This window comes from Glycine soja, chromosome 2, assembly GCF_004193775.1.
Source record: "Glycine soja cultivar W05 chromosome 2, ASM419377v2, whole genome shotgun sequence".
NCBI lineage: Eukaryota > Viridiplantae > Streptophyta > Magnoliopsida > Fabales > Fabaceae > Glycine > Glycine soja.
The window spans coordinates 27,219,782-27,233,050 of record NC_041003.1 but is presented as its reverse complement, the minus strand read 5'-3'; the positions used below and the strand labels follow the sequence as shown (position 1 = coordinate 27,233,050).

Below are 13,269 nucleotides of genomic sequence, written 5' to 3'. Positions count from 1 at the left end.
CTTCATCGTTCATTGTTCTTCGACCGGTTAGTTTTCGATTTTGAAGCTTTGAATTCATTCTATGCACCCTTAGGGGTCCATTCTTGCTTTATATGTCTTTATCTTCATTCTTCTACCGTCAGTATTCTTTTTCTTTGTCTTAAGCAAGTTTTGACCGATTGTTTAAGCTGTAATCTCACTTAATCAATGTTAAAATGAATTTCAACCAATCGTTTGTGTTGTAATCTCGTTTAATCACCTTTAAAATAAAATTCAATTGATCGTTTGTGTTGTAACCTTGATTAATCATGAAAAGGGTAAGTTTCAACCAGTCATTTACTTTGAAAGTTCGCTTTTAATAAGTTGAGAAATAACCAAGTGAAACCAAAGCTAAAATCAACTCACAAATCAAGCTTTGTCCAAGAGAAAAATAATTTTAATCTGTTCAAAGGTCCAACGCCTTAACGGTCTCCTTTTTACTTTTACCGGTTAAAACGAATCGTTTAAAAGTCTAAAATCAACACCCCGTATAACTTTCTTGTTTTTCAAAGAACTACATAGGTCTGAGTTCCTCATCGCAATTGAGGATACGTTGGAGCAAAAGCCCCGCTTTTCAAAAAGATAAAAACATAAAAAAGGGAAAATAAAAATAAAATTGAAGTCATGATTTTGCACATTTGATTAAAGGCCATCGTCCCTTGTGACAGACGCGTGGGGTGCTAATACCTTCCTGGTGCATAAACAACTCCCGAACCTTTTATTCTTAAAATTCGTAGACCCACTTTTGGTTTTTCTAGTGTTTTCCTCAAATAAATGTTGGTGGCGACTTTGCACGTTTTCCTTCCTTGGAAGACGCACCCATGAGCCTCGCGTCGCCCTCTCGCCGAAGGGTAGGTTGCGACAGTTGACAACTCCATTGGGGACATTTTTTAGAGAGTTAGGCCATTTTAATCCGTGTGCATTCCTTACCATGACTTTCGCTTTTGTTTTGTTTCCTTTTGTTTTTCTTATGTTCTTATGTGCATATAACTTCTTTGATGTACTTTTTCATATTGTGTAGTTGTTATTTTAATGCATCGATAAATGTACATTCATTTTGATGCACACAACACCTACACTTTTTTTTTTGAACACACGGTGAGTTGTTAAGGGACATATACCCGGGTCCATGGGAACATAAGAAGTAAAGGTGAATCTGTGGTCATGCTAAGTCTCTGACTTGCTTGATGACGGTTAAACCTCATCTAAAGTTTTTCTCTTTGATGATACGTTGTCGCTGGTAGTCCCTACCGCCACAATGTTGATACCAAAGGGGATGATATCTCTAGAAACCCTTGAAAGCTAGATGAAACCACCTTGGGAGTTATCACTAAATAACGAGTTTTTAGTTCCTCCCATTAGGTTCCTAAAATAGGGGCACAAAGCAAACACGCTACATGTTGTTTCCCTTGATATTGCCATGCATATCTTTGCAATGTCATGTTTGTGTGTGTCTTTGCCGTCTTATTATTTGATGGCATTACCATGCTTGTTCGTCTAGAATGTTTCTATTCTGTGCAATCAACCACATGCTCTCATGCATGTATATCTATATTACGTCATCATGCATGCATTGCATTTATCTCGTCATTGTGTCACGGGAAGTCGGAAGGTCCACGTCACCTTCTTAAATGCATACATGGGGCACTGTTGTGATGACTGCAAATGAATCATGATGCCTGAATGTTGGTGAGTAAGAAGAGATGATCTTCTAGGCTCTCATGTCTGTAAGATGCGTTTGTGTCATGCATAGCACAAGCATCCCTTCATGCATTCATCATATTTCCTCCATGATAGGGTTTCGAAGTATTGATTCAAATAGAACTTTTCATTCTAGAAAAAAACATGGGATCAAATCAAGCACCCTTGCTTAAGAAAAGGTTCTATCAAGTCAAAATTAAAAGCCTAGAGGTTGCCAGTTTGAAAGAATTGGGGCAATTGATGGATCAGCTCCAACGCCAAGCTTTTCGCAAGACCTATGGGAAGATTTGGGATCTAGCTATGATAGAGGTCTCGATGGAAGCCATGCATCCCTCACTCAGTATTATGATCAGCCCCTAAGGTGCTTCAGGTTTTGGGACTTTCAGCTAGTGCAGACTGTGGAAGAGTTTGAAGAGATCCTGGGATGTCCGCTGGGAGGAAGGAAGCCATATCTCTTTTCGGGGTTCTATCCCTCCATGGCAAGGATAGCCAAGGTAGTTAAAATCTTAGCACAAGAATTGGACTGACTAAAGCAAAATAGGAATGGGATAGTCGGAATACCAAGGAAACATTTGGAGGAAAAGGAGAAGGTATTAGCAGACCAAGGTGAATGGACTTCATTCATTGACATCTTAGCACTATTGATATTCAAAGTCATCCTCTTTCCAAATGTGGATGGGCTAGTGGACCTAGCAGCGATTGATGCCTTCCTTGCTTATCACCATAGCAAGGAAAGTCCGGTCACAGCTATTTTAGTCGATCTCTATGACACGTTCGACCGAAGATGCGAAAAGAGCGACACACGAATCGTCTATTGTACACCAACTCTCTATGTGTGGTTAGTCTCGCACCTCTTTCGCCACGAGAGTAGACCTGTTTGTCCCATGCAAGGTCACTACATATGCGCCGAGAAAGGAGAGGTAAACTGGGAGCAACTCTTGGCTAGTGTGGTAGGGGCATCCATTAATTGGTTCCCCTGGTGGAAGAAAGGGGGAGTTGGGGTTTTGTCCTCATGTAAAGGATTCCCAAACATTCCCTTAATGGGAATGAGGGGTTGTATCAATTATAATCCCGTCCTCGCCATAAGACAACTTGGCTACCCCATGAGAGGAGCACCATCAGAGGAAAGCATCATGCCTTTGATCGCACGGGGTTTCAGTGACCACAATGCGAGGATACTTCAAGGAGTCCACAAGGCATGGGGTGCAGTGCAAAGGAAAGATAAAGAGCTTAGGGGAAGCGCCAATGGTATCATCGACGACTATCATAAGTGGCTGAAGACTCAGACGCAAGAGTTGGATTGGATTCAAAAGCTAAAAGTTTCAAGCGAGGAAAGGGATGAAATTCTTGAGGAGAGTGAGGAGGTGCAAGCCCTAAAAGCAGAACTTGAAAGGGCGCAAGCAGTCAAGGAAAAGTTCAAGACAACAGCCATCGAGGTCTGAAAGGAGTGCGACAAACTGAGGGACGTCAATGTGGCCACAGCTGAAGCTTTGGAACGGGAAACAAAGAGGGCCCAAAAGGAAGAACACGGCTGAAACAAGTTTCGAGGGGCTTTATGGGGGTAGCAACAACGAGCTTAAGCTCCCAAGAGCTGAGAGGGACTAGTCGAGGGTCGAAGGCATGATTTTGGAAGACAAGTTGAAGCTTGCCAAAGGTCGAAAAGGAGCTTGTCCGAACAATTGAGCAAGACCAAAGAAAACATGTGGGCCATCATCGACCAATACAAGGAAAAGTTAAGCCTAGCGGTAACTCACAAACAAAGGCTAGAGGACGAGTACGTGAAGGTATAAGTCCTGCAAGTGGAAAGGGAAGCAAGGGAAAGGGTGATCGATTCATTACACAGAGAAGCAATGATGTGGATGGATAGGTTCTCCTTTACTTTGAATGGGAGTCAATAGCTTCCAAGACTATTAGCCAAAGCCAAGGCGATGGCAGAATTGTACTGACCCCTGAGGAGGTTCACAGGCTCTTCGATTATTGTCAACACATGATCGATCTGATGGCCCACATAATTAAGAGTTGCTAAGGCAGTTGTATTATTGCTTTAATTTTTGACAAGATGAACATTTTTGTTCCCTAATAAAATGAGTTTGGTTCAATCCTATGTTTTTGTTCAAAACTCTGTGTGAATCCAATACTTCAACAATCTATCTCTAGCATGCATTCATGTTTAGTTATTTGTTGCATTACTCACTGCATATTTTTGTTCCTTTAGGAAAAAAACACCATAACTAAATGCGCTCTAAGGCACCCCTATTGAACCCGTTCTAAGACTAGATTCATGGGTGACATAGAAGAGGTGCAAGAACAGATGAAGGCCGATATGGTGGACTTAAAATATCAAATGGCTTCCATGATGGAAGCCATGTTAAGCATGAAAAAACTGATAGAAAGTAGCGCAGCCACGGTTGCCGCCACCAGCGCCGTCGACGAGGCAGACCCTACTCATCTGTCTGCCACGAATCAAGCACATCAACTCACCCTGGACATGGTGGGGCAAGGAGGAAAGATATTGGGGAGCACCGACGGCTCGCACATGGGGTATAACAGAAATGCTTACCCCTATGGCTTGCCCCCCAATTATACACCACCCACCATGCCTGAGATCATTGATCATGCCATTCCCATTACCTTCGAGGGTCAGCAACCCCAGACTATAGGGGGTGTCTATGAAGAGCCTTGGGAGCGGGCCCAAGGTGACTTCGACTCATATACCCCGTTCACCATCGAGGGGCCGATGCTCCATGCTATGCCTCAACCCAACACCATGGGAGCATCTCAACCCTGTCCTCTGCAACCATTGCAATTCTCTGTAGGGGGGCCACCTCCGACAATGGAAGGAAGAGAGAAACTTGATCTCATCGAAGAGAGATTAAGAGCAGTCGAAGGGTTTGGTGATTACCCTTTTGCTGACATAACCGATCTATGTTTGGTATCGGATGTGGTCATCCCTCCCAAATTCAAGTTACCAGATTTTGATAGGTAAAAGGGGACCACTTGCCCCAAAAATCACTTGAAGATGTGTTGCCGAAAAATGGGGGTGTACTCAAGGGACGAGAAACTACTAATGCATTTCTTCCAAGACAGCTTGGCCAGAGCAGCAATCATCTGGTACACTAACTTGGAGGCCTCTCGTATCCTCTCGTGGAAAGATTTGATTACTTCTTTCATTAGGTAGTATCAATATAACACTGACATGGCTCCCGATAGAACCCAACTACAGAATATGAGCAAGCGGGAGCATGAATAATTCAAGGAGTACGCCCAACGGTGGAGGGACTTGGCAGCGCAAGTGGCTCCCCCCATGGTAAAAAGAGAAATGATCACAATGATAGTAGACACGCTACCGGTATTCTACTATGAAAAGTTGGTAGGCTACATGCCCTCTAGCTTCACGGATCTAGTATTCGCGGGCAAAAGAATTGAAGTAAGCCTAAAAAGGGGAAAGTTCGACTATGTTGCCCTTGCCGACACTAGCAATAGAAGATTCGGAGCGATTGGGGCAAAGAAGAAAGACGGGGACGCCCATGCTGTGACTTCGGCTCCCGCTTGGCCAAAACCCCAGTGAACCCCTCAAGATACTTACCAGTATGCTCAACGTCATCCGAGCTTTTCGGCCTGCACCGAAAATCCCTCTACCTCGGCACCCGTCCAGCAAAGGACATCCACTCTGCCACAAAGGACTCCAGCTCAAAGCTCGACTCCCATGCAACCTTGCCCAACCGACAGTTCCAAGGCTGGCACGAGTGCCAACCCGGGGAGGAACCCTCCAGTGAAAAAGCTTTCAGAGTTTGCCCCAATTTCGATGTCGTACGGGGACTTGTTGCCATCTTTGATCACCAACCAAATGGTGGTAGCAACCCTCGAAAGGATCTACCGGTCTCCTTTCCCTCGGTGGTACAATCCCAATGCGACCTGCGTGTATCATGGGGGTACCTCGGGGCATTCGATCGAATAGTGCGTAGCCCTCAAGCATAAAGTCCAAAGCTTAATCGACATGGGGTGGCTAACATTCCAAGAAGATGGCCCCAATGTAAAGACAAATCCGCTTGCCAATCATGGAGGATTGACAGTAAACGCAATAGAGGAGTGCGAACTGCAGAGGCCAAAACAAATGAAGGACGTGGTAACCTCTAGGAGGTTTATATTTGAGGCGTTGCAAAAGGCGGGCATGATTTCCCTCGATGGGAACAAAGGGGATTCCTGTTTGATGCATCCGGGTGCATCACATGGCATAGAAACTTGTTCAGCGGCGAAGGAGCTGTTACAGCGAATGATGGACCAAGGTCGGTTTGAGATTGGTGTTATGAGCAAGGGAGAGAAACATGTGTGTATGCAATCGGCAGACAAAATCCCAAGCAAACCCAAACCTTTAGTGATACACTTCACTAAAGATGCTGCCTCCCAAAAAACCCGAGGCTCTCGACCTATCCTGGGTAGCGAGCCTATCCCATTCCCTTACAGAAGCAACAAGGCGGTCCCATGGAGGTACACCCTTCAAAAGAAGGACGAGGCCGTCAAGGGTGACCTATGCTTTGCCAAAGTTACTAACATCACCGGCATAAGCGGCATGACCCTTAGTGGACATGTCTTCATGGCACCTGACCCGTTGGTGTGATCCAAGGATGCCAAGGGAAATGCGAAGATGGGCACAGAAGAGACCGACAGAGTGAGCCCCACTCTGGATGAGGATGTCCTAGCTAGGAGATTCGCTGAGAAGGAAGGAGACATTGGCGGAAAGAAGGTATCCATTGAAGAAGCGAATGAGTTCCTTCGGATCATTCAGTAAAGCGAATTCAAAGTAATTGATCAGCTCAACAAGACCCCAGCTAGGGTCTCCCTGTTGGAGCTACTTATGAGTTTCGAGCCTCATCAAGCACTACTGGTTAAGGTATTAAATGAAGCCCATGTGGCCCAAGATATCTCTCTGGAGGGCTTCGAGGGCATCAATAGCAACATTACCGCTAATAATTACCTCACCTTCGCTGATGAGGAGATACCTTTCGAGGGGCAGGGGCATAATAGGGCCTTGCATGTGTCCGTCAAGTGTATGGACCACATCATGGCTAAGGTACTCATTGACAGCGACTCATCGCTTAATGTCATGCCCAAAAGTACTTTGGACAAGCTGCCTTTCAATAGGTCACATCTAAGGGCGTGCTCCATGATAGTACGGGCTTTTGAAGGCAGCTGCCGAAACGTAATAGGGGAGATGAGTTCCCAATTTAGGTTGGACCCCATCTTTGTCAGATCACTTTTGAAGTGATGGATATCAACCCGATTGAAGTTTGTGGTGGAAGGCCCGTTGATCATCGTCTCAGGGGAAGAAGACATTTTGGTAAGTTGTCCCTCCTCTATGCCCTATGTAGAGGCCGCAGAGGAATCCTTGGAGATGGCTTTTCAATTATTCAAGGTAGTGAGCAACGCCTCTGTCGAGTCTCTCTCTGTGCAACCATGTTCATCCTGCGCCGCATTGATGATGGCCCGAGTGATGTTAGGGCACAGGTACGAGCCCGAAATGGGCTTAGGCCGGAACGATGATGGTATGGTCAGCTTGGTAGAATTCAAGGAGAACCATAGAAGGTTCGGGCTAGGGTATAAGCCCACACACGCTGATGTGAGAAGAAGCACCCTAGAGAGGAGGGGCAGAAGCATGGGCCAACAACGAGGGTTGCAAGCAAAAGAGACTCCTTTATGTCACATCAGCGAAAGTTTTGTTAGCGCGGGCTGGAGGTGTGAAGGGCGAGTCACCACGATCAATGATGGAGCCCCCCAAGAGCATTTGAACTGGGTACAGTCGTGCCTTCCTGAGTTAGAGTTAGGAAACTGGCAAATTGTCGAGCGACCTAGAGTTTCCGTGGTGAATATAATGTAATGTTGTTAGCCCTAACCCTATAGCTGGGCCTAGGCTTTAGGGTTTTCTCCTTGCTAGGGCTTTTGTCTTTCGCTATCAGATATATATAAAATACAATATTTCTTCATTTGTTCTTGCACTTTCATCCATTCTCATTCGTCTGCATGTTTATTTTTGTTACGATTAAACGATATAGATCCGACGGTGAGTCCTGTGAAGGTACTAATACCAAGGACCTAGACATCGATTTTGATCAAATAGTAAACCAAGCTGAGGATGAAGAGAATGAGGATTCAAGGTTTCCCCCGGAGCTAGAAAGGATGGTCGCACAGGAAGACCAAGAAATGATGCCACACTAGGAAGAGATGGAAATTGTGAACTTGGGTGTTGGCGAGGAAAAGAAAGAGGTAAAGGTTGGCACGGGCATGACCACACCCGTCCGAGATGAATTGGTAGTTTTGCTACGAAACTACCAAGACATCTTCACTTGGTCATACCAAGATATGCTCGGCTTGAACCCTGACATTGTACAACATCGGTTGCCGTTGAATCCCGATTGTTCCCCAGTAAAGCAAAAACTAAGAAGGATGAAGCCCGATATGTCCTTAAAAATCAAAGAAGAGGTGAAAAAGCAGTTCAACACTGGCTTTTTGGTCGTGGCTCGATACCCCGAATGGGTAGCCAACATCATGTCGGTCCCTAAGAAAGATGGGAAGGTACGGATGTGCGTGGACTATCGAGACCTAAATCGAGCTAGTCCAAAGGATAATTTTCCTTTACCATACATCGATGTCCTTGTGGATGACACGGCCAATTTCGCTTTGTTTTCCTTCATGGACGGATTCTTGGGTTACAATTAGATAAAGATGGCGCCGGAGGACATGGAGAAGACTACGTTCGTTACCCTTTGGGAAACATTCTGTTTCAAGGTGATGTCCGTTGGGCTCAAAAATGCTGGGGCAACCTATCAACGGGCGATGGTAGCATTATTCCATGATATGATGCACAAAGAGATTGAAGTATACGTGAATGACATGATTGCGAAATCTAAAACCGAGGAGGAACATCTCGTCAACCTGTAGAAGTTGTTCGAGAGACTGTGGATGTACTAGTTAAGATTGAATCCCGCCAAGTGCACCTTCGGGGTCAAGTTGGGAAAATTGCTCGGCTTCATCGTAAGCTAGAAAGGGATAGAGGTGGATCTCGACAAGGTGAAGGGCATCCTTGAAATGCCTGAACCATGCATCAAAAAACAAGTCCGAGGTTTCTTGGGACGCCTAAATTATATACCAAGGTTTATCTCGCAGCTCACTACCACTTGTAAACCTCTCTTTAAGATTTTGCGCAAGAATCAATTTGTTCGATGGACGACGACGACTGTCAAGTGGCATTCGGAAGGATCAAGAAATGCCTTATGAATCCTCCTATGCTTATGCCACCGGTGCCTGGGAGGCCTCTTATCCTATACATGACGGTGTTGGATAAGTCGATGGGGTGTATGCTGGGGCAGCATGACGATTCCGGAAAGAGGGAACAGGTTGTTTACTACTTGAGCAAAAAGTTCACCGCTTGTGAGATGAATTACTCTCTGCTTGAAAGGATGTGCTATGCCTTAGTGAGGGTAGCCCATCGTCTAAGGCAGTACATGCTAAGCCACACCACTTGGCTGGTATCCAAGATGGACCTAGTCAAGTACATTTTCGAAAAGTCCGCTCTCACCGAATGGATCGCTCGGTGGCAGGTTCTGTTTCCGAGTTCGACATTGTTTATGTCACTCAAAAGGCAATAAAAGGAAGCGCCTTGGTAGACTATCTAGCTCAGCAGCCCCTCAACGACTACCAACCCATGCACCCAGAATTCCTGGATGAGGACATCATGGCCTTGTTCGAGGAAGAGGTGGAGGATGAAGATAGAGACAAGTAGATTGTGTGGTTCGATGGCGCATCCAATGCCCAAGGACATGGAGTTGGGGCAATTTTGGTCACTGCCGAAAATCAATGCATACCCTTCACGACAAGGTTGGGCTTCTATTGCATGAATAACATGGCTGAATACGAGGCGTGCACCCTTGGGATCCAACCAGCAATTGACTTCAATGTCAAATTGCTTAAAGTATACGGATACTCTGCCTTGGTGATCCATCAATTAAAAGGAGAATGGGAGACTAGGGATCACAAATTGATACCCTATTAGGCCTATATCAAGAAACTGGCCGAGTTCTTCGATGATATCTCCTTCCACCACATTCCCAGAGAGGAGAATCAGATGGCCGATGTGCTTGCCACTCTAGCATCCATGTTTCAGCTAACCCCACATGGAGACTTGTCGTACATCGAGTTCAGATGTCGCAGCATGCCCGCACATTGCTGCTTGATAGAAGAGGAGCAAGACGTTAAACCATGGTACTTCGACATTAAGTGATACGTTGAGGACAAGGAGTACCCACGGGAGGCTTCCGACAACGAAAAAAGGACGTTGCGAAGGTTAGCAGCTGGCTTCTTTTTAAGCAGAGGTATCCTATACAAGCAAAATCATGAGATGGTCTTGCTCTGATGTGTGGATGCCAAAGAGGCCGAACAGATGCTAGTGGAGATGCATGAGGGATCCTTTGGGACACATGCCAAGGGACATGCCATGGCCAGGAAGATTTTGAGGGCAAGGTATTACTGGCTCACCATAGAGAACAACTATTGTATCCATGTGAGGAAATGTCATAAGTGTCAAGCATTCACGGATAATGTCATTGCTCCGCCCATGCCTTTGAATGTATTGGCAGCCCCGTGGCCATTCTCTATGTGGGGGGTAGATGTGATCGGAGCTATTGAGCCTAAAGCGTCAAACGGACATCGCTTCATCTTGGTCGCCATTGACTACTTCACTAGGTGGGTTGAAGTGGCTTCCTACGTCAGTGTGACGAGAAGCGTGGTGGTCTGGTTCATCAAGAAAGAGATAATATGCCGGTACGAGTTGCCTAGGAAGATTATCATTGACAATGCCATCAACCTGAACACCAAGATGATGAAAGAAATGTGTGAGGATTTCAAGATCCAACATCACAATTCTACGCCTTACAGGCCCAAGATGAATGGGGCGGTTGAGGCGGCAAACAAAAACATCAAGAAGATCGTTCAGAACGTGACCGTGTCATACAAGGAGTGGCACAAGATGCTCCCTTTTGTGCTGCATGGTTATCGAACCTCAATACGCACATCAACTGGGGCAACTCCGTTCTCCTTGGTATATGGAATGGAGGTTGTCTTGCCATTTGAAGTAGAGGTACCCTCTTTAAGAAATATGGCAGAGTCCAGGTTGAAAGAATCAAAATGGACCCAAGCATGCTTTGATTAGCTGAACCTTATAGAAGGTAAGAGGTTGGCAGCCATGAGCCACGGGCGATTATATCAAAGACGGGTGAAGAACATTTTCGACAAGAAGGTACACCCACACAACTTCAACGAAAGGGATCTTGTCTTGAAGAAAATGTCCCACGTTCAGAAGGACCATTGGGGAAAATGGGCTCTGAACTATGAAGGACCTTTTTTCGTGAAGAAAACATTCTCGGCGGGGGCACTGGTGCTTGCCAGCATGGACAATGAAGAGCTGCCTTCGCCCATGAACTTCGATATTTTCAAACGATATTATGCTTAGCACTTGGGGCAGCTAGAGGAGTCAATACATGATTGTACTCCGAAGTCTTCCAATCCTTTGTAAACCAGGATCGCAACATTTAATAAATGTTGGATTGACAATTTGCATTTCGAATTGTTGTGTTGTGTCTTTTACTGCTTTAGGGTACACACTCTCGTTTTTGAATCCAGAGCCGTTTGGCTCAATCTATGGGGTGCCGCAAAGCATTTAAGTAAAATTGAACATAATAAACACTTGTTTAATTGTTTCACTTAAACTACTGAATCATGAGCATGCATGCATGTGCATCTTGTCATCCTGCAAGTCGGAGGATGAGTGAAGATTCATTTTGAGAAGTGACCAATGTCGCACAAATATCAAGACAAAGGTAAGCAAAGGGTGATATCGGTATTTTGTGGTTTGTTTCACATTTTTTACTGCGTGTTGCTTTCCTTTATTCAAAAGCTTAGGGGCAGGTAGAGTAGGTGCTGGGTCCATAATCAATCAACCATCATCCAGCGTCCGACTCAAGACGTTAAAGAAGCGCTACTAGGAGGCAGCCTAGTAACTTTTAAAATTTCTGCCTTTTATTTATTTCCTTAAGTTATGCTCAAATATGCCTAGTTTATTCGCAATCCCAGGAACTAAGGTAACATACATAGCAAGGGGATATTTAAATAAAAAAAGGGGGTATAGGGTTAGCTCGCCTGGGCGAGCACCTCTGCATGAGAAACATAAAAGAGGGTGAGGGGTGAAGCCCCATTCACCCCAAAATCTTCCCTAATGTTCAAGAGGCATAGGTGCTCATGGGATTCACGATTTTGCAGCCCTAAGTCACCATTTTTTGCACTTTTGCTTCCATTTTGGTACTCTTGCTCCATACAAGTGCACTATCCTTTGTTTCTTTGGCGCATCATTGATGTGTTTTGGTGCTTTATTTGCTTATTATTTCAAAAAAAATGCGAGAAGCAATCCATCCATGAATTCATGCTTGTTTTTGTTGAATTAGGGAGTTTTAGGCAATGGCCATAGGCCTATGGGGTAGTTTGTAATGAATGGGCATGCCACATTGCCCCCATTCCCCTTTTGTTCATGTCTAAAAAGGCGCCCACCAAGTACTCGGTGAAATGCCTTAATGGCATTTGCGCATGAGTTTGCGAATTTTAGTTTGTGAGTTTAGCTTGTGCATGTATGGCTGCCATTCTTGAGTGTATGGGCAGTTTTGTAGGAGCTAGGATAAGTGCCCAAATATGACTTAGGCGTAGGAACCCAAGCTTTTGATTTTGAGTGCAAGAAAGCATGAAAATGAGAGTTTTCACCATGTACATGTATATATATAGAGAGAGGATAGGTAGCAAGAGAAAATCCCTTTCAAATAAAGCGTACAAATGTGAAATAGGTAGCCAAGTGCTTTGCAAATGTGCATATATGTTGAATATGGCTCGAAAATGCTTTTCAAAATAGGAACATATGACATGAATTTGCCTTTCAAAAATATGAATAGGTAGTGCAAAAAATTGCCTTTCCAATGAATGTATATATGCAAAAACATGAATTTTCAAGTGGATCCCCTTTGACTGAGACGCCATCCGTCAGTTTCTAGGGCATCTGTTGATCTTGGAGGAAGGCCAGCAGTGCGAGTATAGCCGGAGGAGGAGTCAGGCCTCCGGCTTCGGTGAAGAGGCTATCGCCCAGTTGTTATGCGTGCCGGGATAGGACTTTGCTCGGACAGCGGCGGGGAGACGGGTGTGGATCATGCGCACTAGCATGACCACTCTCACACAAATTTGGATGACGTTGTTGCTTAGCAATGTCCTACCCAATGACCATAACTCGGACCTTCCCCTACCGAAGTGTCAGTTGGTTTATGCCATCCTGACACAGATGAGTGTACATGTGGCTCAGCTAATCTCTGACATTATTTACCAGTTTGCAAAGATTGCGCCCACGAGACACCCAGTGGACCCAGAGAAGTTCAACAGGGCCCTGGGATTTCCTACTCTGATTATAGGCCTCTGTCAGTTCTATGGAGTGCCCGTCACCCCCAACAAGATCATCCGGCCTCCTAT

At 45.2% G+C, this 13,269-nt stretch overlaps 1 protein-coding gene across 1 annotated transcript; it reads left to right on the top strand.

Annotated features, from left to right (window-relative positions):
• The first annotated feature begins 8,936 nt into the window (after positions 1-8,936).
• LOC114374261 lies at positions 8,937-9,496 on the top strand. Its single transcript, XM_028331886.1, has 2 exons — positions 8,937-9,110; positions 9,173-9,496. The coding sequence occupies exons 1-2, from the start codon at positions 8,937-8,939 to the stop codon at positions 9,494-9,496; spliced, it is 498 nt and encodes a 165-aa protein (XP_028187687.1).
• The last annotated feature ends 3,773 nt before the right edge of the window (positions 9,497-13,269 follow it).

Excerpts from the sequence above, each read along its gene's own strand:
- LOC114374261 (XM_028331886.1), top strand. The coding sequence starts at position 8,937 with ATGGACGACGACGACTGTCAAGTGGCATTCGGAAGGATCAAGAAATGC. Across the intron at positions 9,111-9,172 it reads ATTCCGGAAAGAGGGAACAG|GATGTGCTATGCCTTAGTGA; the intron begins GTTGTTTACTAC and ends TCTGCTTGAAAG.